Raw genomic sequence first — 27,516 nt, 5'->3', positions numbered from 1 at the left:
CTCAACACTTCCCAGAGATACTCCCACTCTACCCGATCAAAGGCCTCTTTTTAATAAAAAATATATTTATTAAAGTTTTTTAACACAATTTTTCTCCCTTACAAACAATAACCCCCCGCCCCCGTAACAAAAAAAAAACAAACGAGAAATCGCGCAGAGCAAGATATATACATGGCAAAATGATATATTTACACAGCTTTGTACACTGGCCCTCTCCCGTACATGCCAGTTTTCCCAACCCTTCATGTTATCTCTTGCTCATCTACCCTCCCAGTCAGTCCCCCCTCCCCACCCCCCCCCCCCCCTCCTCCCAGGACGTCCCCACCCCCCCCCCCCCAAGGTTGCTGCTGCTGCTGACCGACCTTCCTGTAACGCTCCGCAAGATAGTCTAGGAACGGTTGTCACCACCTGTAGAACCCCTGCGCAGACCCTCTCAAGGAGAACTTAATCCTCTCCAACTTTATGAACCCAGCCATATCATTTATCCAGGCCTCCAGGCTGGGGGGCTTCGCCTCCTTCCACATTAGCAAGATCCTTCGCCGGGCTACTAGGGACGCAAAGGCCAGAATGCCGGCCTCTTTCGCCTCCTGCACTCCCGGTTCGTCCACTACTCCAAATATTGCTAGCCCCCAGCTTGGCTTGACCCGGACTTTCACCACCTGAGATATTGCTCCCGCCACTCCTCTCCAGAACCCCTCCAGTGCCGGGCATGACCAAAACATATGGACATGGTTCGCCGGGCTCCCTGAGCACCTTCCACATCTCTCCTCTACCCCAAAGAACCTACTCAACCTCGCCCCCGTCAAGTGCGCTCTGTGAACCACCTTAAATTGTATCAGGCTGAGCCTGGCGCACGAGGAGGAAGAATTAACCCTACCCAGGGCATCAGCCCACAGCCATTCCTCGATTTCCTCCCCCAGCTCCTCCTCCCATTTACCCTTCAACTCTTCTACTAGCGCTTCCCCCTCTTCTTTCATCTCTTGGTGTATTTCCGACACCTTGCCCTCCCCGACCCATACACCCGAGATCACCCTATCTTGAACTTCTTGTGCCGGGAGCAACGGGAATTCCCTCACCTGTCGCCTCACCTGCATATACCTAAAGGCATTTCCCGTGGGTAACTCAAACTTCTCCTCCAGTGCCCCTAGGCTCGCAAACGTCCCGTCGATGAACAGGTCCCCCATTCTTTCAATCCCCGCTCGATACCAGCTCTGGAACCCCCCGTCCATCTTCCCCGGGACAAACCGGTAGTTACCCCTGATCGGGGACCACACCGATGCTCCCATTGCACCCCTGTGCCGTCTCCACTGGCCCCAGATCCTTAGTGTTGCCACCACCACCGGGCTCGTGGTATACTTTGTCGGCGAGAGCGGCAGGGGTGCCATCACCAACGCCCCCAGGCTCGTTCCTTTACAGGCCGCCATCTCCATCCTCTTCCATGCCGCCCCCTCTCCCTCCATAACCAACTTGTAGATCATCGCCACATTTGCTGCCCAGTAGTAGCTCCCCAGGTTTGGCAGCGCCAACCCTCCACGGTCCCTACTGCATTCCACGAACCCTCTCCTTACTCTCGGGGTCTTATTCGCCCACACAAACCCCATAATACTCCTACCTACTCTCTTAAAAAAGGCCTCCGTGATCACGATGGGAGGGCACTGAAACACAAACAGAAACCTCGGAAGGACCACCATTTTGACCGACTGCACTCTACCCGCCAGCGAGAGCGGTAACAGGTCCCATCTTTTGAAATCCTCCTCCATTTGCTCGTCAGATTCAGTTTCTGTCGGGTCCCCCAACTCCTGGCTGATCAAAGGCCTTCTCCGCGTCCATGGCTGTCACTATCTCTGCTTCTCCCTCCACCGATGGCATCATTATCACATTTAAGAGCCTTCGCACATTAGTGTTTAACTGCCTACCCTTTACGAATCCCGTCTGGTCCTCGTGAATCACCCCCGGGACACAGTCCTCAATCCTCATGGCCAACATTTTTGCCAGCAACTTTGCATCTACATTAAGGAGCGAGTTCGGTCTTTCTGACCCACCTTGCAGTGGGTCCTTATCCCGCTACAAGATCAAAGAGATCATCGCATCCAACATTGTTGGGGGCAGGGTCCCTCGCTCCCTTGATCCATTGAAGGTCCTTACCAGCAACGGGGCTAACAGGTCTACATACTTCCTGTAGAACTCCACCGGGAACCCATCCGGCCCCGGGGCCTTCCCTACCTGCATGCTCCCCAGTCCTTTAACCAGCACATCCACCCTTGGGAACCTCAACTGATCCAAGAATCGCCGCATCCCCTCTTTTCCCCCTGGGGGCTGGGACCTATACAGTTCCTCGTAAAAGGCCTTAAAAGCCTCATTCACTTACCCTGCACTCCGCACCGTAGCTCCCCTGCCATCTTTGACTCCACCTATTTCCTTCGCTGCAATCCTCTTACGGAGCTGGTGTGCCAGTATCCGGCTCGCCTTCTCCCCATATTCATATATCGCCCCCTGTGCCTTCCTCCACTGTGCCTCTGCCTTCCCTGTGGTGAACAGGTCGAACTCCGACTGGAGACTTCGTCTCTCCCTGAGTAGTCCCTCATCCGGAGCCTCTGCATAGCTCCTGTCCACCCTTAAAATCTCCCCCACTAACCTCTCCCTTTCCCTGCCCTCTCTCTTCACCCTGTGAGCCCTGATGGAGATTAACTCTCCCCTGACCACCGCCTTCAGCGCCTCCCATACTACTCTCACCTGCACCTCCCCGTTGTCGTTAGCCTCCAGATATCTTTCAATACACACCCGCACCCTACCGCACACTTCCTCGTCTGCCAGCAGTCCCACATCCAACCTCCACAACGGGCGTTGGTCCCTCTCCTCCCCCAGCTCCAGCTCCAGCCAGTGCGGGGCATGGTCTGAAATGGCTATGGCCGAATACTCCGTTCCCTCCACTTTCGGGATCAGTGCCCTGCCCAAAACAAAAAAATCTATCCGGGAGTAGGCCTTATGTACGTGGGAGAAAAAAGAAAATTCTCTGGCCAAAGGTCTGGCAAATCTCCACGGATCTACTCCCCCCATCTGATCCATAAACCCCCCAAGCACCTTGGCCGCAGCCGGCCTCCTCCCCGTCCTTGATCCGGAACGATCTAATGCTGGGTCCAGCACCGTGTTAAAATCCCCACCCATTATCAAACTCCCTACCTCCAGGTCCGGAATGCGCCCCAACATCCGTTTCATGAATCCAGCATTGTCCCAGTTTGGGGCATATACATTCACCAGTACCACCTCCGTCCCCTGCAACCTACCACTCACCATCACATATCGGCCTCCCTTGTCCGCTACTATGTTCTTGGGCTCAAATGACACCCGCTTTCCCACCAGTATTGCCACCCCTCTATTCTTTGCATCCAGCCCTGAATGGAACACCTGTCCCACCCATCCCTTCCTTAACCTGACCTGATCTGCCACCTTCAGATGTGACTCCTGAAGCATGGCCACATCTGCCTTCAGTCCCTTTAGGTGCGCGAACACTCCGGCCCTCTTAACCGGCCCATTTAGGCCTCTCACATTCCACATGATCAGCCGGATTGGGGGGGTTAACCCCCCGACTAGCCATCTCCTATCTTAGGCCAGTCCTGTGCTCGCGCCTCCCGCACCCTCCAGTCCCCCAGGCGGGAAACCCCCGCCCCGACCACCTCTTCCATTTTCAGTTCCCCCTCGGACAGTGCAGCAGCAACCCTAGATCCCCCCCCCCCCCCCCCCCCCCGCTAGATCCACATCTCGCACCTTTGCTCCCCCCATATTACTTCCGTGAGTCAGCTGACCTCTGCTGACCCCGGCTTCCCCCGCCTTCCCGTTGATCTCCCCGTATGGGAGTCTCTCCTCCTCCTTACCTTCCTCCACCCCCCCCCCCCTTTTTGGCGTGGGAAAAAAGCCCGTGCTTTCCTGAACCAGCCCCGCCCCCTATGGCGCAGCTCCTGTTGCGGCCATCATCCCAGTTCCCTCATCCCCGAGTCTCACCTCCCTCCAGGACCGACGCCCACATTCCCCATCATCATCATTTTGTCGACAGAAAAGAAAAAAGGAAATTTTAGGAATTTTAACCAGAACTCTACCCACATTCCCATCCATCATCCCACCCACAAAATATTCTTTACCCATATTTACAACCCCATATACAACCACATCCCCTCAGTTCGAGTCCAGTTTTTCCCTCTGTATAAAGGTCCAAGCCTCTTCTGGCGTTTCAAAATAATGGTGTCGGTCCTGATAAGTGACCCACAGTCGCGCAGGCTGCAGCATGCCGAACCTGACTCTTTTTCTATGCAGCACCGCCTTGGCCTGGTTGAAGCCAGCTCTCCTCTTTGCCACCTCCGCGCTCCAGTCCTGGTATACTCGGATCACCGCGTTCTCCCATCTGCTGCTCCGCACCTTCTTGGCCCATCTCAGCACACTTTCTTTGTCCACGAAGCGATGGAACCTTGTCACTATCGCCCTTGGCGGCTCATCAGCCTTGGGTCTCCTCGCCAGGACCCAGTGAGCCCCTTCCAGCTCCAGGGGGGTCGAGAGGCCTCCGCACCCATCAGCGAATGGAGCATCGTACTCACGTACGCCCCGGCATCAGCTCTCTCCACTCCTTCAGGAAGACACAGAATCCGGAGGTCCTTCCTCCTAGACCTGTTCTCCAGGACCTCAATTCTCTCGGCCCACCTCCTGTGCACCGCTTTGTGCGCCTCCACTTTTACCGCCAGGCCCAGGATATCGTCCTCGTTGGTGTTCACTTTATCATTCACCTCACGAAGCTCCACCGCCTGGGTCTTCTGGGTCTCCTTCAGCCCCTCGATCGCCAACAGCATCGGCGCCAGCACCTCCTTTTTCAGCACCTCCACACATCTCATGAGGAACTCCTGCTGGTCTGGCCCCCACGCTGCTTGCTCTCTGCCCTCCGCCATCTTGCCTTCTTCCCCTCGCTTTGATCTCTGCTCCATGGCCTCTTTCCTCGTTGCTCCACCGCTGCTCCCTGCCAAATATTGTAGGGGGGACCTCACTGCTCCTTCCCACACGGGATTAATCAGAAAAAAGCTCCGTTGGGGCACCTCTGGAGAGCCCGAAAGTCCGTTTTCGCGGGAGCTGCCGAAACGCGCGGCTTAGCTCCGCATCACCGCAACCGGAAGTCTAACTTGTAAAAGTTGAGAACCTAGCATTGATCCCTGTTGCACACCACTCATTATATCCTGCCAACCAGAAACGACCCATTTATGCCTACTGTTTCTTCTTAGCTGGACAATCTTCTATCCAAGCCAATGTGTTACCCTCTACACCATGAATTCTGGCAATAACCTTTGAAGTGGCACCTTATCGAATGTCTTCTGAAAATCTAAGTACAGTACATCCACTGGTTCCCCATTATCCACAGAACATGTTACTTCTTCAAACAACTTCAATAAATTAGGTAAACATGATTTCCCGTTCACCATGTTGACTCTGATTGAAAACCTTGAATTTTTCTAAGTGCCCTGCTATAAGTCTTTAATAATAGCTTCTACCGTTTTCCCTATGACAGATGATAAGCTAACTGGCCTGTAGTTATCTGCTTTCAGTCTCCCTCCCTTTATGAATAAGGAGTTACATTAGCTATTAACCAATTTAATGGAACCTCCTAATGTTTGGTGCCCAGAGTTAAACATAATACTCCAGCTGATTCATAACTAGCCTTTTACAATGGAAAACTTCCTTCCTTTTGTGCACTATTGTGCATGGCGGCACAGTGGTTAGCACTGCTGCCTCACAGCACCTGGGACCCGGGTGACTGTGTGGAGTTTGTACTTTCTCCCTGTGACTGTATGGTGTCCTCCGGGTGCTCCGGTTTCCTCCCACAGTTCAAAGAAGTGCAGGATAGGGGGATTGACCTTGCTAAATTGCCCCTTAGTGTCCAAAAGGTGAGGTAGAGTTACTGGGATAAGGTGGGGCATGGGCCTAGGTAGGATGCTCCTTCTGAGGATGGTGCAGACTCAATGATCTGAATGGTCTCCGTCTGCACAGTAGTGATTCTATGACTATTGATAAAACCAAGGATCCCAAACACCCATTTCAATTTATCCTGCCACCTTTAAAAGACTGGTGTACATACACGCGGATCTCTCTGAAATTGCACCCATTTCCAAATTGTACTTTTGAAAATAAATTCACTTATGGGATGTGGCCGTCGCTGGTTAAGCCAGCATTTACTGCCCATCCCTAGCTGCCATTCAGAAGGTGTTGGTGAGCTGCCTTCTTGAACCGTTGCAGTCCAAGGTGTAGGTACACCCAATGTGCTGTTAGGGAGGGAGTGCCAGGATGTTGCCCAGCGACAGTGAAGAAACGGCGATATATTTCCAGGTCAGGGTGGTGAGTGACTTGGAGGGAAACTTCCAGGTGGTGGGGTTCCCAGGTATCTGCTGCTCTTGTCCTTCTAGATGGTAGTGGTTGACTTCCGGGTGCGGCTATGCAGAGCTAGGTCGCATATTCGGCAGCTCCTGCTTGGAACGGACTTTTGGGCTCTTTTACAGGGCCCCCACGGCATTTGTTTGACATTTCCCGGTGTGGGAAGAAGGCTGCAATATTCCCCCGACAGTGTCCCCCAGGAAGGGTATGTCTCTGGGTTGCCAGACACGGCATAAACAGTAAAAGATTTGGCTGCAACTGCAGGAGAAACAGGGCCTCTTCCAGCATGCAGGCGGGGGAAGGGCAAGCTTAAAGCTGCAAGCTGACCTGAGGGCCTGTATCAAAGGTGAATTCTAGCAGCAGAGGGAACAACTGTGAAAAGACCTCATCAAGGCCACTGAAGGGACTTCCGGTTGCGGTGATGCCTAGCTAGCCGCACGCTTCGGCGGCTCCAGCTCCGACAGACCTTCGGGCTCTTTTAAGAGCCCCAACGGGGAATTTTTCGACGACGCAACCCGGTGTGGGGTGTGTGAGAAGGGAGTCCCCCCCAAACGAAGGAGGAAAAAACCGGCGGCGGCGGCTGCAGCGCGAGGAATCGTCGACCAAAGGGTCAGAAAGAGAGAAGTACAAGATGGCGGCGGAGAAAGCGCAGGCGACATGGGGGCCTGAGCAGGATGAAATTGTGAGACGGTGCGTGGAGCTGCTGAAGAGGGAGGTGCTGACCCCGTTGCTACAGGCAATTGAGGGGCTCAAGGAGACATTAAAGACCCAGGAGACAGAGCTCCGCGTGGTGGAGCAGAAGGTGACAAGATATTGAGGACGAGATCCTGGGCCTGGCGGTTAAGACACAGACGCACGAGGCACTTCATAAAAAGTGTACTGAAAGGATCGAAGCCCTAGAAAATGGAGCGCGAAGGAAGAACCTTCGGATACTGGGTCTCCCTGAGGGTGTGGAAGGAGTGGACTGTGGAGCGTACGCAAGTACGATGCTGAGCTCACTGATGGGTGCTGAGGCCCCTACGGGCCCCTTGGAGGTGGAGTGGGCAAATCGGATTCCGGCGAGAAGACCAAAAGCGGGAGAACCACCCAGGGCGATAATCGTGCGATTTTACCGCCTTAAGGATAGAGAAGAGGTCCTGAGATGGGCTAAAAAGGTGCGGAGTAGCAGATGGGAGAATGCAGTGGTGCGGGTATACCAGGATTGGAGTGCGGAGGTGGCGAGAAGGAGGGCGAGCTTCAACCGAGCCAAAGAGGTGTTGCATAAAAGGAAGGTGAAGTTCGGGGTGCTGCAGCCGGCAAGGCTATGGGTCACGTATCAGGAGAGACACCATTATTTCGAGACGGCGGAGGAAGCATGGACCTTCATCAAAGAAGAGAAATTGGATCGGAACTGAGGGACTGATGCTGCAGGAAATGTTATTGTTAATGTTATGGTTGAAGTTAATTGAGAAGTAAATTGGGAAGGGGGGAGACATTGGGGAAATGTGGGCGCTGGTGAGGGGGGAAAGACGGGACATAGTTGGAGAATGGGGAAGGGGGGGGGGGTAGGGGAAAGGGAGCTGCGCCATAAGAGGCGGGTCAGGTAAAGGGATGTTCCGGCGCCAGAAAGAATAAGGCGGGAAGACAGGCGCAAGGCGGATGGGAGTTCCCCACACGGGGGGGGGGGGGTCGAGGAGTGAGCAGGAGTAGCCGGGGTCAGTTGAAGTCAGCTGACTTACGGAAGTAATATGGGGGGAGCAATCATGCTAGAAAGAGATCTAGCGGGGAGGGAGGGGGGGGGGGGGGGGGACAACTGGGTTGCTGCTGCGGAAATCCAAAAGGAAATGGCTAAAGAGTGGGTGGGCGGGGATGGTGTGCGACGTTGGGGGAGCGAGCGGGAGCGCGGAGGCGGGATATGGGACTGGCCTAGAGAAGGTAATGGCTAGTCGACACGGGAGGGGGGCAGGTAGCCCCCTAGTGAGGCTGATCACGTGGAACGTGAGAGGCCTGAACGGACCGATAAAAAGGGCCCGAGGGCTCGCGCATTTGAAAGGACTAAGGGCAGACGTGGTTATGCTCCAAGAGACGCACCTAAAGGTGGCGGACCAAGTTAGGCTAAGGAAAGGATGGGTGGGACAGGTGTTCCACTCAGGACTGGACGCAAAGAATAGAGGGGTGGCCATTTTGGTGGGGAAACGGGTAGCATTTGAAGCAAAGAACATCGTAGCAGATAGCGGAGGTAGATATGTAATGGTGAGTGGCAGGCTGGAGGGAATGGAGGTCGTGTTGGTTAATGTGTATGCCCCAAACTGGGACGATGCGGGATTTTTGAGACGGATGCTGGGGCGTATACCGGACCTGGAGGTAGGAAACTTGATTTTAGGAGGGGACTTTAATACGGTGCTGGACCCGGGGCTAGATAGATCCAGCTCAAGGACCGGAAGAAGGCCGGCAGCGGCCAAGGTACTTAAGGGGTTTATGGACCAAATGGGGGGAGTGGATCCATGGCGATTTCTTAGACCTAGGGCTAGGGAGTTTTCCTTCTTCTCCCATGTCCATAAAGTGTACTCCCGGATAGATTTTTTTGTTTTGGGAAGGTCGTTGATCTCTAGGGTGGAAGAAGCTGAGTACTCAGCCATAGCGGTTTCGGATCATGCCCCACATTGGGTGGACCTGGAATTAGGAGAGGAAAGGGAGCAGAGAACACTCTGGCGATTAGATGTGGGACTGATGGCGGATGAGGGAGTGTGTGCAAGAGTGCGGGGGTGTATTGAGAGATACCTGGAGGTCAATGACGACGGCGAGGTCCCTGTGGGAGTGGTATGGGAAGCACTAAAAGCGGTGGTCAGAGGAGAGCTGATCTCCATTGGGGCCCACAAAAGGAAAACAGAGACCAAGGAAAGGGAAAGATTACTGGGGGAGATTTTAAGGGTGGATAGGGAATTTGCAGAGACCCCGGAGGAGGAATTGTACAGGGAGAGGAGACGACTCCAGACGGAATTTGACCTTCTGACCACCAGAAAGGCGGAGGTACTGTGGAGGAAGGCACAGGGGAGGAGGTATGAATATGGGGAAAATGCTAGTCGCCTGTTGGCTCATCAATTGCGAAAGAGGGCAGCAGCGAGGGAGATAGGAGGAATTAGAGACGAAAGGGGAGACACGGTGCGAAGGGCAGGAAAGATAAATGAGGTGTTCAAGACCTTCTATGAGGAACTGTATAGGTCTCAACCCCCAGAGGGAGAGGAGGGGATGCGGCAGTTCCTGGACCAATTGAGGTTCCCGAAAGTGGAGGAGCGGGGGGTGGTAGGCCTGGGGGCACCGATTGGGGTGGACGAGGTTATTAAGGGACTAGGAAGCATGCAAGCAGGGAAGGCCCCAGGACCAGACGGGTTCCCGGTGGAGTATTACAGAAAATATGTGGACTTGTTGGCCCCGTTGATGGTGAGGACGTTCAATGAGGCCAGGAAAGGGGGGACTCTACCCCCGACGATGTTGGAGGCGACGATATCGTTAATTTTGAAGAGGGATAAAGATCCGTTGCAGTGCGGGTCCTATAGACCCATTTCATTATTGAACGTGGACGCCAAATTGTTGGCAAAGGTACTGGCATCGAGGATAGAGGACTGTGTCCCGGGGGTGGTGCACGAAGACCAGACAGGGTTCGTAAAAGGGAGACAACTGAATGTTAACGTGCGACGACTATTAGGGGTGATAATGATGCCCCCAGTGGAGGGGGAGGCAGAGATAGTGGCGGCAATGGACGCAGAGAAGGCATTTGATAGGGTGGAGTCGGAGTATTTATGGGAAGTGTTCAGGAGGTTTGGGTTTGGGAACGGGTTTATTAGCTGGGTTAGACTTCTTTATGGGGCTCCAACGGCAAGCGTAGTTACAGGTCGACATAGATCGGAGTATTTCCGACTATATAGGGGAACAAGACAGGGATGCCCGATGTCTCCATTGTTGTTCGCGTTGGCAATTGAACCTCTGGCCATGGCGTTGAGAGACTCCAGGAAATGGAGAGGGGTGATTAGAGGGGGAGAAGAACACCGAGTCTCGTTATACGCGGATGACCTATTGTTATACGTGTCGGACCCAGCGGGGGGGATGATAGAGGTTATGCGAATTTTGAGGGGGTTCGGGGATTTCTCGGGGTATAGGCTAAACATGGGGAAGAGTGAATTATTTGTGATACATCCAGGGGACCAGAGTAGAGAGATAGAAGGCTTGCCTCTAAGGAAAGTGGAAAGAAACTTCCGATACCTGGGGATTCAGATCGCTAGGAGCTGGGGAACCTTGCACAGACTTAATCTGACACGGTTGGTAGAGCAAATGGAGGAGGACTTCAAGAGGTGGGACATGCAGCCTCTATCGCTGGCGGGCAGGGTGCAAGCAATTAAGATGATGGTCCTCCCGAGGTTCTTATTTGTATTTCAATGTCTCCCTATACTAATCACCAAGACCTTTTTTAATAAAATAGACAGGAGCATCACGAGCTTCGTGTGGGCAGGGAAAGTTCCGAGAGTAAGGAGGGGGTTCCTTCAGCGTAGTAGGGACAGAGGAGGATTGGCACTACCGAACCTGGGCGATTACTATTGGGCCGCCAATGTGGCAATGATACGTAAATGGATGATGGAAGGTGAGGGAGCGGCGTGGAAAAGACTGGAGAGAAAGTCCTGTAAAGGGACGAGTTTAGAGGCGCTGGTGACGGCGCCCCTACCGATCTCACCTAAAAGGTTTACCACGAACCCGGTGGTGGCGGCAACATTGAATATCTGGGGACAGTGGAGGCGACAGAGAGGGGTGCGGGGAGCCCTGGTGGGGTCCCCAATCAGGAACAACCATAGGTTCGCCCCAGGAAGAATGGATGGAGGATTTCAGAGCTGGTACCAGTTGGGAATTAGGAGGGTGGGAGATTTATTTATAGATGGGACTTTTGCGAGCTTGGGAGCATTGGAGGAAAAGTATAAGTTGCCCCGGGGAAATTTCTTGAGATATATGCAGGTGAGGGCGTTTACTAGACAACAGGTGAGGGAATTTCCGTTGCTCCCGACACAGGGGATACAGGACAGGGTGCTTTCAGGGGTGTGGGTCGGAGAGGGCAAGGTGTCAGAGATTTACCGAGAGATGAGGGAAGAGGGGGAGGAGTCGGTGGGCGAACTAAAAGGAAAGTGGGAAGAAGAACTAGGGGAGGAGATAGAGGAGGGTATGTGGGCTGATGCCCTAAGCAGGGTAAATTCCTCTTCCTCATGCGCCAGGCTTAGCCTGATTCAATTTAAGGTGCTACATAGAGCACACATAACGGGAGCAAGATTGAGCAGGTTCTTTGGAGTGGAGGACAAATGTGGGAGGTGTGGCGGGAGCCTGGCAAACCACGCACATATGTTTTGGGCGTGCCCGGCACTGGAAGGGTATTGGAAGGGAGTGACGGGAGTGATTTCGCGGGTGGTGAAGGCCCGGGTCAAACCAGGCTGGGGGTTAGCTCTATTTGGAGTTGCGGAAGAGCCGGGAGTGCAGGAGGCGAAAGAGGCCGACGTTGTGGCCTTTGCGTCCCTAGTAGCCCGGCGCAGGATCCTACTCATGTGGAAGGAGGCGAAACCCCCCGGACTGGAGGCCTGGGTAAACGATATGGCGGGGTTTATTAAACTGGAGCAGATAAAGTTTGCCCTGAGAGGATCGGCTCAAGGGTTCACCAGGCGGTGGCAGCCATTTCTCGGCTACCTAGGGGAACGTTAGAGGGAAGACAGATGACCAGCAGCAGCAACCCAGGGGGAAGGGGGGGGGGAGGGGGGGGGTTTAGTTTAGTTTAGGTCAAAGATAAAGGGGTTTTGTTACTTGTGTATTGTTAAAAATTTCTGTATTGTTATTGTTGCGTTTGCTTTGTAAGAGGGGAAAAATTGTTGTTTGGGAAAAAAATTTCAATAAAACATATTTTTAAAAAAAATAGACGGTAGTGGTTGTGGGTTTGGAAGGTGCTGACTAAGAAACCTTGGTTACTGCAGTACATCCTGTGGATGGTAGACAAGGCTACAAGGCTGCTAAAGTTCGCGATAGTGGAGGGTTTGAATGTTTGTGGAATGGGGAGCAATCAAGTGGGCTGCTTGGTCCTGGATGGTGTCTAGCTTTTTGAGTGTTGCTGGAGCTGTACTCATCCAAGCAAGTGGAGAGTATTCCATTACACTCCTGAATTGTGCCTTGTAGATGGTGGACAAGCTTTGGGGTGGGCGGGGGGTTCAGGAGGTGAATTACTCACCGTAGGATTCCTAGCCTTTGACCTGCCCCGGTAGCCACAGTATTAATATGGCTTCAATTCAGTTTCTGATCAATGGTAACCCCCCTGGATGTTGATTGTGGGAGATTCAGCGATGTTAATGCCATTGAATATCAAGGGGCCATGGTTAGATCCTCTCTTGTGCAGCACAAATGTAATTTGACACTTGTCAGCCCAAGCCTGGATATTGTCCAGGTCTTGCTGCATTTCCCGTACCAACCTCCCCGAACAGGCGCCGGAATGTGGCAACTAGGGGCTTTTCACAGTAACTTCATTGAAGCCTACTCGTGACAATAAGCGATTTTCATTTCATAGAACATAGAACATAGAACAATACAGCGCAGTACAGGCCCTTCGGCCCACGATGTTGCACCGAAACAAAAGCCATCTAACCTACACTATGCCATTATCATCCATATGTTTATCCAATAGACTTTTAAATGCCCTCAATGTTGGCGAGTTCACTACTGTAGCAGGTAGGGCATTCCACGGCCTCACTACTCTTTGCGTAAAGAACCTACCTCTGACCTCTGTCCTATATCTATTTCATTCTTTCATTTCATTTGAACATGTACTGCTTCATTAAGAGGAGTTGCAAACGGTGCTGAACATTGCAGATGACTGCATAAACATTCATACTTCTGACCTTATGATGGAGAGAAGATCATTAATGAAGCAGCTGAAGGTGGTTGGGCCTAGGACACTACCCTGAGGAGCTCCTGCAGTGATGTCCTGGAGCGGTGGTGATTGACCTCCAACCACCACAACCATCTTCCTTTGTGTCAGGTATGATTCCAAGCAGCGGAGAGTTTTCCTGATGATTCCCATTGACTCCAGTTTAGCTAAGGCTCCTTGATTCCATACTCGGTCAAAAGCAGCCTTGATTTCGAGGGTAGTCACTCTCACCTCACCTCTGACATTCAGCTCTTTTGTCCATTTTTGAACCAAGGCTGTAATGAGGTCAGGAGCAGAGTGACCCTAGCGGACTCAAACTGAATGTCTGTGAGGAGGTTATTGCTGAGTAAGTGTCTCTTGATAGCACTGTCGATGACTTCTTCCATCACTTTGCTGATGAGAGAGTAAGCGGATAGGGCGGTAATTGGCTGGGTTGGGTTTGTCCTGTTTCTTGTGAACAGGACACACCTGGGCAATTTTCCACATTGCCGGGTAGATGCCAGTGCTGTAGCTGTACTGAAACAGCTTGCCTAGGGGTGCAGCAAATTCTGGAGCAGTACTATTGCCGGAATATCGCCAGGGCCCATAGCCTTTGCAGTATCCAATGTCTTCAACCGTTTTTTGATATCACGCGGAGTGAATTGTATTGGCTGAAGGCTGACATCTGTGCTGATGGTGTAGCCACCTGAGTTGGCCACTTCCCGGCTTAAAATGGAGAACCGCAAAGGCTGAAGGGAAATTCAGCCAACACAGGCAAAGACTAGCAAATACCGAAATCATTTGTATTGAAACCTGTAAGGAACCAGACAGCACTGAAACCAGCAGCCACCTGCATAGTAATGCAGCAGCCATCTACATAGTAATGTGCGATTCCAAGGCACAATGGCAACAGTTAAAGTAAATAAAGCCAAGCCAGACTCCTCGGCGCCAGCAGGAGCCAAGACAAAGGAAGGCCAACGGACACTTAGGGACCGCCCAGTGATCAGGGAGCCACTCCAGCATTGGAGAAATCGATCCAAGTGATCAGAAAGTAGTCCAATCACTTGGAACCAGGTACGGGGTCCGCCCCAAAGGGCGGGAAGCCCCTGGGGATTATAAAGTAAAGCCCCCAAGTTCAAATCGTCCTTCTTTGGCAGGGTTACTCAGCAACTTGAACCAACCCTTGACAGTGATCTGTCTTGTTGCCGCCAACCAAGTAAGTCTCAAGTCAATGCTCGCTACGAGGTAGGCGCTCCTAGCTACCAGTCCATACCAGCTTTTGAATCCTGCAGACTCAGGACCTGAACGAAAGGCCATTTGTTCCCCATACCTGGTGGGCCAGTCCGAAGCTAAGTATAGGCCTTTTAGTGATAGAAATAGCCTAGAAAGTAGAGTTTATGCATGAGTAGTGATTTACTGTGTATAATAAATGTGTTTTGATTTGAATCTTACTAATTGGTGTGTTGAGTTATTGATCAGTACTTGAACTTGAACCTCGTGGCAGTACCATAAGGGTACCTGGCAACTCTAAAGCAAAGGTTAAACAAACAGAGCAAATTACGAATTAAGAGCCAACCAAAAGTTAGCAACAATGGGGACCTCCGGAGGAAACCAAGGTGGATCACGCACTTGGCACTTCAGACTGAAGATTGTTGTGAATGCCTCAGCCTTGTCTTTTGCACATATGTTCTGTGCTCCTCCATCATTGAGGATGTAGATATTTGTAGAGCCTCCTCCTCCAGTGAGTTTATTAATAGTCCACCACCATTCATGGCTGGATATGGCCGGTCTGCAGAGCTTAGATCTGATGTGTTTGTTGTGGAATCGCTTTGCTCCATCTATTACTTGTTGCTTATGCCGTTTGGTGCACAAGTATGCCGGTGCTGTTGCTTTACCAGGTTGACACCTCATTTTTCAGTATGCCTGGTGTTGCTCCTGGTATGCCCTCCTGCACTCTTCGTTGAACCAGATTGATCCCCTGGCTTGGTGGTAATGATAGAGTGGGGGATATATATGCCAGGCCATTAAGTTGCAGATTGTGGTTGAATACAATTCTATGGCCCACAACACCTCATGGGTACCCAGTCTTGAGTTGCTAGATCTGTTTGAAATCTATCCCATTTAGCACGGTGGTAGTGCCACACAACACGATGGAGGGTATCCTCAAATGTGAAGATGGGACTTTGTTTCCACAAGGACTTTCAACCTGGAAGGAGGCGTCCTATAGATTATTGTACACAAGTAAATTAGATAAACTAATGGAAAAGTTAAATTCTGCGTATTATTTTAACTTAAATCGCACGAGGAGAACTGGGGTATATAGGTTCAAAAAGATGATGATATGATTCTCCCATCACTTCGACGGATGAGTGTTCAGCAAAAAAAAAAACCTGCTTACAATTTAGGTTGACGTGATCTCAAACCTGCTTACAATTTAGGTTGACGTGATCTTATGTGTAACATTGGGCCAAGTCTCGATTTTCATAACCGATTACAAATAGTGCATACGTGTTGGAGGGATGGGTGGAGGCATTGGCTTTACTGTTTAAACTAAGAAGAGTAAATAATTTAAATTTATATGAGGAAATTGTATTTCCAAAGGAGATGTGAAATTGACATCTATCTCAAGTTGTGGAGATGACTTCAGAATACTTTACGAAACAATTGGACGATACCTTGAGAAGAAAGCTTTAGGATTTTTCTAGATGAGTAAATTAAGATGTGCTGAATGGCTATTCCCATCTGCAATTATTTTGTGGAAACAGTAAAAATGTGTCAAAAAGATTTATGGTGAAATCATGAGGAATCCTGCAATTATAAAACTACTAAAATGTAATCTAAGATTAAGTTCCAATAATGCATTGTAGAGCAATTTTATAAAACTTAGGCCACAAGATGCATTCTGGGCCATATCAAAACTCTACAAGGAATTTGTAGCTCCATAATGGCTCTAATTTAGAGGTTGATTACTAGTCTCACTATTCCATCTTATTTCAAAGGAGAACTTGCCAAAACGTGATTCAATATATTCACAATTCATTCCGCTAGACATTCTATAGGAATAACTCACATGAATGTTTCCAAAAAGGAAGTATATGTTGGAGGCTCTGGTAACAATATTAAATCTGCTGAGAATGTACAATTTTAAGATCACTGTAAATGATAATTTTGATGGTGATTTATTTTGTCATGTGCTCTTCACTTGCTGTTCCAAAGCTGAAGTGCTAAAATATTACCATCTGGGTATCCCTTCCTAAAGTCACATCTGTAGGCTGCTCTCATTAGAAAAGAGGATTCCATAAGCAAAAGACACAAACTTATAATGACTACTGATTATATAGACAGTTCTTGACTATTAAATAGTCCTTTTAATCTAATATTTAAAAATCTTACTCTAAATTAAGCACACACAATATTTCATCTAACCATACCCTTTCATGTTCCATAGTCTTAGACGCAAGCTGCCGAGACAACAATTCCTTATTAGAATCCAGTTGGGCACACAGTTCTCTGACTGAAGCTAGGTCCCCTAAAATCTGGCATTTCTCAGCCTGTGTCTGTCGTAACTCTTCTTCCAGTTTTGTCGTGCATTTAGCAGTACAGGAAATCTCTTTCTCATATGCTTGCTGGGCAGATAGGTGCTAAATTAAAGAAGAATGGACAGTAAAGCACACAAAAATATGTACACATTTGTCACATTAATAAACAAAGGTTTATGATAATATAAAAGTTAATTGCTGGTGCAATCTAGAAGTAAATATGAAATAAAGAACATTTGATATTCTTTATTCTTTAATAGAAGTTTAATCTCTACATACTTTTGGATGACACCTCTTTCACATGATTGCTGTATGATTTAATTCTTTGAACATGTGACTAACAGTTTAGACATGAATAACTACAGATGTTATTTATATGGATTTCTAAAAGGTGTTTGATAAAGTTCTTCATAATAGACTGTTTTAAAAAATATATATATATTTTATTCAAATTTTTTGGCCAAACATAACAATACAAGGTTTTTCATTTTTAACAACAATAAAGCAATATAAATAACAGTGGCCAGTTTTTAAACAAATAAATAAATAATATATAAACAAAAAACTAAATGGAAACTGCCTTATCAAAAATAATTACTCTCCAAACATACAATCCAACAGTCCAATATACATTACCTAATACACATATCTATACATATACAGAGACATCCCTGAGAACCCGCCCGGGTCCTCTCCCCCCCCCTCCCCCCTGGGTTGCTGCTGTTGCCTTCCCATTCCCTCTATCGTTCTGTGAGGTAGTCAATGAACGGTTGCCACCGCTTGGTGAACCCTTGAGCCGAACCCCTTAATGCAAACTTTATCCGTTCTAGCTTTATGAACCCTACCATGTCATTTATCCAGGTCTCCAGGCCCGGGGGTTTGGCTTCCTTCCACATAAGCAATATCCTACGCCGGGCTACTAGGGACGCAAAGGCCAAAACATCAGCCTCTTTCGCCTCCTGCACTCCCGGCTCTTCTGCAACCCCGAATATAGCTAACCCCCAGCTTGGCTCGACCCGGACCCCCACCACCTTCGAAAGCACCTTCGCCACCCCCACCCAGAACCCCTGTAGTGCCGGACATGACCAGAACATGTGGGTGTGATTCGCTGGGCCTCTCGAGCATCTCGCACACCTATCCTCTACCCCGAAAAATTTACTGAGCCGTGCTCCAGTCATATGCGCCCTGTGTAGAACCTTGAATTGTATCAGGCTTAGCCTGGCACACGAGGACGACAAGTTTTCCCTACGTAGGGCATCAGCCCACAGCCCCTCCTCAATCTCTTCCCCAGCTCTTCTTCCCATTTCCCTTTCAGCTCATCTACCATCATCTCCCCCTTGTCCCTCATTTCCCTGTATATATCCGATACCCTACCATCCCCCACACATGTCTCGGAGATCACTCTATCCTGCACCTCCTGCGTCGGGAGCTGCGGGAATTCCCTCACCTGTTGCCTCGCAAAAGCCCTCAGTTGCATATACCGAAATGCATTCCCTTGGGGCAACCCATATTTTTCCGTCAGCGCTCCCAGACTCGCAAACGTCCCATCTACGAACAGATCTCTCAGTTGTACTACCCCAGCTCTTTGCCATGCTCCAAATCCCCCATCCATTCTCCCCGGAACAAACCTATGGTTATTTCTTATCGGGGACCGCACCGAGGCTCCCGTCCTTCCCCTATGCCGTCTCCACTGCCCCCAAATTTTTAATGTTGCCACCACCACTGGGCTTGTGGTGTATTTCTTCGGGCAGAACGGCAACGGCGCCGTCACCATTGCTTGTAGGCTGGTCCCCTTGCAGGACGCCATCTCCAATCTCTTCCACGCCGCTCCCTCCCCTTCTCCCATCCACTTACACACCATTGAGATATTGGCGGCCCAGTAATAATCACTTAGGCCATAATAGACTGTTAACTGAAGTGAAAGCTCATGGAACTGGAGGCAAATGATTAACTTGGTTGGGAATTGGCTGAGCAGCAATAGACAGAGTAGTGATAATGGATAAGTATTCCAACTGGTAGGACATGACTAGTGGTGTCCCGCAAGGATCTGTGTTGTGAGCTCAACTATTCACCACATTTGTTTAAAAAAAAAAAAAAATTTTTATTAAGGTTTTCATAAAATATCAATAACAAAATGAAAAAGGAACCCAACAGGGTTAAGTACAAAACACGGTCTAGAAAAGCAACCCTCCCTACCCCCCTCCCCCCAGTACATAAATAATAAATTAACATTAACACCCCGACTTAACACAACTGGTATATACACCCCCCTGGACCATCCAGTGTAAATAACAGAAACAGAAATAAAGTAACGTAAACCCCCCCCCTCCTCCCGAGTTGCGGCTGCCATTGACCAATGTCTACCGTTCTGCCAGGAAGTCTAAGAACGGTTGCCACCGCCTAAAGAATCCTTGTACCGACCCTCTCAAGGCAAATTTCACCCTCTCCAATTTAATGAACCCCGCCATATCGCTGATCCAGGATTCCACGCTTGGGGGCCTCGCATCCTTCCACTGAAGAAGAATCCTTCGCCAGGCTACCAGGGACGCAAAGGCCAGAATACCGGCCTCTTTCGCCTCCTGCATCCCGGCTCCTCTGCCACCCCAAATATTGTGAGCCCCCAGCCCGGTTTGACCCTGGATCCTACCACCCTCGACACCGTCCTCGCTACGCCCTTCCAAAATTCCTCCAGCGCTGGGCATGCCCAGAACATATGGGTGTGATTTGCTGGGCTCCCTGAGCACCTAACACGCCTGTCCTCACCCCCCAAAAACCGGCTTATCCTTGTCCTGGTCATGTATGCCCTGTGCAGCACCTTAAACTGTATGAGGCTGAGCCTCGCGCACGATGAGGAAGAGTTCACCCTCCCTAGGGCATCTGCCCATGTCCCTTCCTCAATCTCCTCCCACTTACCTTTCACCTCCACCACCGAGGCCTCCTCCTCCTCTTGCATCACCAGGTAAGTTTCCGAGATCTCCCCCCCCCCCCCCCCCCCCCCGAGAGCACCCTGTCCTGTAGTCCCCCCCCCCCCCCCACGAGAGCACCCTGTCCTGTAGTGTGTGTGGCAGGAGCCCCGGGAATTACACCACCTGCCGTATTCACCACGTTTGTTAATGACTTTCTTAGATGATGGGATAGAAAGCACCTACCCAGATTTGATGAGATAAACACAAGTGAACTGTAAACTGTAAGGAGCGTAGACGGGAGCAAAAAAGACCTGAATTTTATCTTCCACCAAGTGGGATTGGAGGCGGAGGCGGGAGGGGGGTTGGGTGGGCGCTGAAATCGCATGGGTAGAATTCCCTCAGGGATCATGGCTGCATGCAATTTTACAGTGGGGTGGGCGGGCAGGATCTTGGATGAAAAGTCCACCCTTGCCCCTAATAAGGCTTTTAAGTGGCCACCTTCAGGGCCTTTTCTGCCCAGCCTGAATTTTCAGTTTGGCAGGCGCCCGATAACTGAGGGTGGGAAATTTAAAAAAATCCCTGGTCTCGATCTTGGGAACGGAGGAAAGACCTCCATCAGAAGCCCCTTTCTGACCGGGGACACCCTCCCCTTATGGACCAGGCACCTCCGGACCTCTCGCTCCCATTCTGCTACAGTGCTGTTAGGAAGCATGTTCAAGGACATTGTTCCTATATTACATAAAATGACCAAAGAGGATACAAAATTCTAGGTAAATTTTAGTTATACAGATTTTGTTGATATTTAATACCTGGTCTATTTCCCTTTCAAGCTTGACCACTCTTTCTTCAAGGTGCCGTCTCTCGGTGTCTACAGACAGGAGCTCCAGTCGAATTGAACTGCTCTCTCCTTCTGCCTGATGGGCCTTGTGCTCCCAGTTCTCAGCTTGATTACTTGCCATTCGGAATTGCTCCAGCATATGATGGAGTTCTTGTTCCTGTTATTAAAAAAAAGGTTAAGTAGAGAAGGATTTAGAGGGGAGACAGTGGCATGGTAATATCACTAGACTGGTAATCTAGAGACTCAGGGTAATGCTCTGGGACCTGGGTTCAAATTCCACCATACAGATGGTGAAATACTGATTTCAATAAAAAAATCTGGAATTGAAAGTCTAACTGTGAAACCATTGCCAATTGTTGTAAAAATCCATCTGGTTCTCTAATGTCCTTTAGGGAATGAAATCTGTCATTCTTACCTGGTTGACTCTTAAATGCCTGCTGAACAAGTTTTAATAAATTGTTCATTTGTTAATCCATCTGGTGGTTGCCCGTCTATCAGGATATTACAGCAGGCCGAGCCAGCGACACCCACATCCCATGAATAAATAAAAGCCCTGCAGAACATACACACCAATCCTGATTCCCCATCGTCTTCATATTTAGGTATTGATCCACCAGGGAGTGGAGCAAAGGATCACAAGACTGATTCCAGGGTGAAGGGGATTGCCCTATGGGCAGAGGTGGAATAGAATAGGCCTACATTCCTTCAAGGTTAGATGGCTTTCTCCTGCTATTTGTTAGGTTCTAATTGAACAGATTTGTGCAGAGACTCCCATTGACAAACAATAACCAAGGTAGGATGAATTTTGTACATGCATTTCATAAATATAGAATTTTAAAAAATGAGACCTCTAGTTGCTTTTCTCAAGACATACAAATCCAGTGAAATAATTTTTCTTCTCCCAGCGCTGCCCGTCAACAATTAGAGCACTTGGATAATGAGTTTGCGAAAGCTCAAGTCACGCTCTTGGGTCATACTGTTGGACATGGTCAGATGGCCCCATAGAATGTGAAAATAAAAGCTACTGGGGAGTTCCCAATACTGTCAATGAGAGGAGAAGTTTTGAGATTTCTGGGTATAAGTGATTTCTACTGAAAATTTGTGCCAAATTTTAGCAGTGTGGTAGCTACACTGATTGAACTTTTGAAAAAGCACAGAAAATTGCAGTGGTCATCAGAATATCAGGAGGCATTTGACAATCTGAAAACTGTGTTAACCAATACACCAGTTTTGGCGACATCGAATTATGACGAGCAATTGATGTGAGTGATGTGGGCGTTGGTGCTATACTTTTACAAGATGACAAGGGTATGGAAAGACCTGCCAGTTACCTTTCCAGAAAACCAAATGTTCATCAAAAGAAGTATTCAACCATCAAAAGGCAGGTCATAGGACATCTTAGTGAGAGGAGACTGCAGAATGCTTCATGCTTGGGATACAGATGATGTAATTGATGGGACTAGTCAGCCTATCTGTAGTTTTGCAGTCTGCTATAGGATTTTTAAGTTGAATAAAAGTGTCTGACAAGACAGACAGATTTTCAGATTGTTCCAGGAAGGGTCTCTAAAGGTCAGTACAGCGAAGCAAATATCTCTGATTGTTAACTTTATTTATAAGTGGCATTTGAACTGTATTGGGTTGTTAATTGGAATATACAGTGGCAGGTGTAGAAAGGGAGTTAAAGTCTTTTTTCCTTGTATTTAAGGACTGTTTTAGCTGTTAATTGTAAAGTTATTTCATTTTTGTTAATATGGTTAAGTCTGTATTTCAATTGAACCTTGTTTAACCGTAAAAGATACCTATTGGTCAGTGTTATCATTCCTTTGGTGAAGAAGTCTTCCCTCACGGTCTTACAAATTGCAATCGATTGGGATTCTCTCACACATCGCACTCAGGCACACACAAGTCTCCCCCCCACACACACACACAAACACACACAAACATCTCCCACACCCCCCCCCCCCCCACACACAAACACACATTTCCCACACACACACACGTCTCCCCTAAACACACATGACTCTCGTCTCACACACACACGTCTCTCACACACACATTCATTCCATCTCACACACGTCTCCCGCGCACACCCTCCCCCTTTCACACATACACTCTCCACCTCTCAGACACCTCCCCTCACACACAAACACACCTCCCCACACACACCTCCCTCTCCATACACACACCTCGCCCCCCCCCACATACCTCTCCCTAAACCCACCCACATACCTGCCCCCCCCACACACACCTCGCCCTCTCTCTCACACAAACCTCCTCCTTTCTCTCTCACACACACCTCCCTCTCACAAACACGGCCCCGTCACACACACACCTACTTTCCTCCCACACACATACACCTCCTCGCCCACACACGCTTCCTCTCCTCTCACACATACACGCTTTCTCTCCTCTCACACACACTTCCTCTCCTCTCACACACACTTCCTCCCCTCTCACACACGCTTCCTCCCCTCTCACACACACACCTCTCCCCCCCTCACACACACAACCTCCTCTCCTCACACACCTCCTCTCACACACACACACCTCCCCCTCTCACACACACCTCCTCTCCTCTCACACACCTCCTCTCCTCGCACACACACACCTCCTCTCCTCTCACACACACACCTCCTCTCCTCTCTCACGCACACCCACCTCCCCCTCACACACATACACACAAGGCCCCCTCACACATACACACTTACCCCCCTCAGACCCACAGACCCACCCACCTCTTAATTGCACACACATCCTGATACACTCACGTCCCACTCTCACACATGCATCCTGCTCCCCCACACTTGCTTCACGCTATCTCTCACAGTCGCATCCTGCTCTTTCAGTCTCGCCTCCACTCTCTTACACACTTGCGTCTCACTCTCTCTCACACCTTCGCGTCCCACTCTCTCTCAATCACTCGCATTCCCCTCTCTCACACACATATTGCGTCCCCCACTCTCACGTCCCCCTCTCACACTCACGCATCCTCCCCTCACACACTCGAGCGTCCCGCTCTCTCACACCCTTGCGTCCCACTGTCTCTCACACCCTTGCGTCCCACTCTCTCTCACACCCTGGTGTCCCACTCTCTCAACCTCACGTCCCACTCTCTCAACCTCACGTCCCACTCCCTCACATCCTCGCTTTCCACTCTCTCACACACTTGCGTCCCACTCACTCACGCACTCGCATCCCACTCTCACTCATACCCTTGCAACCACTCTCACACACGTGTCCTATTCTCACACACTCGCGCCCCACTCTCTTTCACACACTCACGTCCCGCTTTCACACACTCACGTCCCCCTCCCCCTCACACACTTGCATCCCCCCCTCACACACTTGCATCCCCATCTCTCACACACACTCGTCCCAATCTTACACCCTCGCTTCCCACTCTCAGAAACGCTCGCGGCTCACTCTCTCTCACACACACACATTCCACTCTCTCTCACACACACTCGCGTCCCACTCTCTTTCGCACTCACTTGCATCCCATTCTCACACACACTCATGTCCCGTACTTTCACACACACTCGTGTCCCTCACCCACTTGCATCCGCATCTCTCACACACACTCTCGTCCCAATCTCTTACAGCCTCGCATGCCATTCTCACGCCCTCGCGTGCCACTCTCAGACTCTCGCTTCCCACTCTCAGACACACTCGTGGCCCACTCTCTCTCACACACACACGCATTCACCTCTCACACACCTGCGCGTCCTCCACTCTCACACACTTGGACGTCTTCCTCTCTCACACACTCACGGGTCCCCCATCTCTCACACATGCGCGCGGGTCCCCCATCTCTTACACGCGCGCGCGTCCCCCATCTCATACGCGCGCGTCCCCCATCTCTCACGCGCGCGTCCCCCATCTCTCACGCGTGCGTCCCCCATCTCTCACGCGCGCGTCCCCCATCTCTCACGCGCGCGTCCCCCATCTCTCACGCGCGCATCCCCATCTCTCACACGCGCATCCCCATCTCTCACACGCGCGTTCCCATCTCTCACACGCGCGTCCCCCATCTCTCACACGCGCGTCCCCCATCTCTCACACTCACACACGTCCCACTCTGTCACACCCTCGCGTCCCACTCTCTGTCACACCCTCGTGTTCCACTCTCTGTCACACCCTCGTGTCCCACGCTCTGTCACACCCTCATGTCCCACTCTCTGTCACACCCTCATGTCCCACTCTCTGTCACACCCTCGTGTCCCACTCTGTCACATACTCGTGTCCCCCTCACACACCCTCGCGTTCCACTCTCACCCGACTCTACCATACCCCTGCGTCCACTCTCACACACACTTGCATCCCATTCTCAAACACTCGTGTCTGTAAAGTAAAATGGGAAAGATGTCATTTGAAACTTGAATGTCTGACAAAACCCGAAGGAATATGAGAAAAAGCAAGCAAAAATCCCACAAAGGATTAACGGCATTCAGAAAAGAGGGTTTTAAATGCAGATATAGCCTTTATCAGCTTGAAAACCAGCTCGAGACAGTTTATGCTGTAATCTGATGCTGCCCTTTCAAGTTAAAGAAATACTAGCGAATTACGTTTTTAGTTACATAGAGGAAACAACAGTTCACACTTTCATAGAAGTTAATTATTTTAGCAAGCAGTTGACTAAGAATTGCCAGAATGTTAAGTGAATAACGTGAAATAATGCGCATTTGTGAATAATAGAAATTTCATGACATCAGTTAGAAGTGGAAGCCTGGAGATAACGGTTGAGTCTACTAAGGCATAAATTAAAACCAAGCAGGAATCAGTTTAAACATGATGAGAACCGAATGTATCATTCCTCTAAGATTTGACAAGCATCAAAGCATTTTTTACCAATGCTTATCATTGAAACATCCTCTTGTTAGACATGATGGAAACAAGATGAATACAATGGACAAACAAAATTAAATAAATGAGCAGAAGCTATTACTTGAAGATAATAAAATGTAACCAGCACGGCTGTGAGAAGGGTAATAAATATCTGGAATCGCTAACAGCCATCATCATTTCCAGCTCTCAGAGCTGCTTCGGTAGATGGGAATGACTGAATACAGGAGCCAAACAGGGGATCGAAGTTACTGAGAACACCCACAGATAAGAAGAGAGATTGTCAAGGGGGCCACGAAGGTCCGAAAATCCTTGTTCCCCATTTAGAACATAATTTTTGACGCTTTTTGGTTAAGGGGGAGATTTCTAAGAATAGTGGTGATTTAACTTAATGTCTCACTCTCACACACACACTTGCATCCCACTCTCACACACACTTGTCCCAATCTCTTACACCCTCGCATGCCACTCTCACACACCCTCGTGTGCCACTTTCACACTCTCGAGTCCCACTCTCTCACACACACGAGTCCCACTCTCTCACACACACGCGCCCCACTCTCTCACACACACACGCGCCCCACTCTCTCACACCCGCGTCCAATTCTCTCATACACACGCATGTCCCACTCTCACGCGCGCGCGTCCCATTCTCTCACACGCGCGTCCCACTCTCACAGACTCGCGTCCCACTCTCTCACACATACTTGCATCCTCATCTCACACATACTCGTGTCCTACTCGCTCTCACACCCTCTCCTCCCACTCTCTCAAACATCGTGTCCCACTCCCTGACACATCCTCGTGTCCCACTCTCACACACTCGCTTCCCACTCTCTCACACACACTCATGTCTCACTCTCTCACACATTTGTGCCCCACTCTCTCTCACCCACTCACTCTCACCTCCTCGCATCCCCGTCTCTCACACACCCTCGCGTTCCACGGATCCCAGTTTGGGAAGCTCTACCTTAATGTATTCAGTTGGTTGAGTGACAAACCAATCAATTGGCAAATAATTTAGTTTAGACAATGATCAGTCCTACTCTGGTTCAATCTTACATTAAGATACCAGCTGTAAGAAAGAAAATACAATACTGTGGTTAGTAACAGACAAACATACTAGTTTTCTGATCATCATTTAGCACTTATTACCTTGGCAACCATTAAGCTCTCTATTCTTGCCACCTCATTGATGTAGCTATGCACTCTTGATTTGAAATCATCCTTTTCATGCAAAGCTTGTTCTAGTTCATTGTTGATTGCCTAGGATAAAGATTTATGAAGGTTACCATTAAATTCTTTATTGATTTATTTATTGCAATATACACATACTTACTAAAGTGCTTAGTGTAAAGACAAAAATTGGCAAAGCAATTACCATGATCATAGGTTATACTTTCTTTTAAAAAAAAAAATTTTTTTTATTAGGGTATTTGCAAGTTTTTATAATAATAACAATAACAGCGACATAAACATGATACAATAAACATTTCCACCCCCATCACAATATTCACACACCCCAACCATAAAACAACAATCCGGCCCTCTCTCTTCCCACTTGCCCTTAAGCTCCTTCACTGGAATTTCCTCCGCATCCAAAAGCTCCTGGTAAATATCTGATACCTTCCCCTCTCCCACCCAGATACTGGAGACAACTCTGCCCTGTATCCCCCGTGGAGGCAGCAGCGGGAGGGCTGGAATCTGCCTTCTCAAGAAGTCTCGCACCTGCAAATATCTAAACCCATTCCCTGCTGGCAATTCAAATTTATCCTCCACGGCTTTCAAGCCTAGAAAGCTCCCGTCTATAAATAGATCCCCCATCCTCCTAATAACTGTCCTCTGCCATCTCCGGAATCCACCACCCAGCCGACCCAGTACAAACCGATGATTATTATAAATCGGGGTCCAAACCGATGCTCCCTCCACTCTCTTGTATCTCCTCCACTGCCCCCAGATTCTCAGAGCCGCCACCATTACCGGACTTGAAAAGTATCGGGCCAGCAAGAACGGAAGAGGTGTCGATATCAGTGCTCCCAAACTTGTGTCTTACATGACGCCGCCTCCATCCGCTCCCACACCGACCCC

General features: G+C 49.6%; 1 protein-coding gene across 4 annotated transcripts in view; it reads right to left on the bottom strand.

Annotated features, from left to right (window-relative positions):
• cep135 (centrosomal protein 135) overlaps window positions 1–27,516 on the bottom strand; it is a 215,817-nt gene that overhangs the window by 15,914 nt on the left and 172,387 nt on the right. For all 4 annotated transcript variants that reach the window (XM_072496794.1, XM_072496792.1, XM_072496793.1 and 1 more), the window contains 3 exons: window positions 26,584–26,694; window positions 20,558–20,743; window positions 16,735–16,944 (listed from right to left, as the gene is read on the bottom strand). In XM_072496794.1, the coding sequence (XP_072352895.1) occupies window positions 16,735–16,944; window positions 20,558–20,743; window positions 26,584–26,694 (507 nt within the window). The remainder of the gene's footprint in view (window positions 1–16,734; window positions 16,945–20,557; window positions 20,744–26,583; window positions 26,695–27,516) is intronic.

Source organism: Scyliorhinus torazame, chromosome 3 (assembly GCF_047496885.1).
Source record: "Scyliorhinus torazame isolate Kashiwa2021f chromosome 3, sScyTor2.1, whole genome shotgun sequence".
In the NCBI taxonomy this organism is placed as follows: domain Eukaryota; kingdom Metazoa; phylum Chordata; class Chondrichthyes; order Carcharhiniformes; family Scyliorhinidae; genus Scyliorhinus; species Scyliorhinus torazame.
Note: the sequence above shows the minus strand (reverse complement) of the source record. Positions and strands in the feature narration are given on the sequence as shown.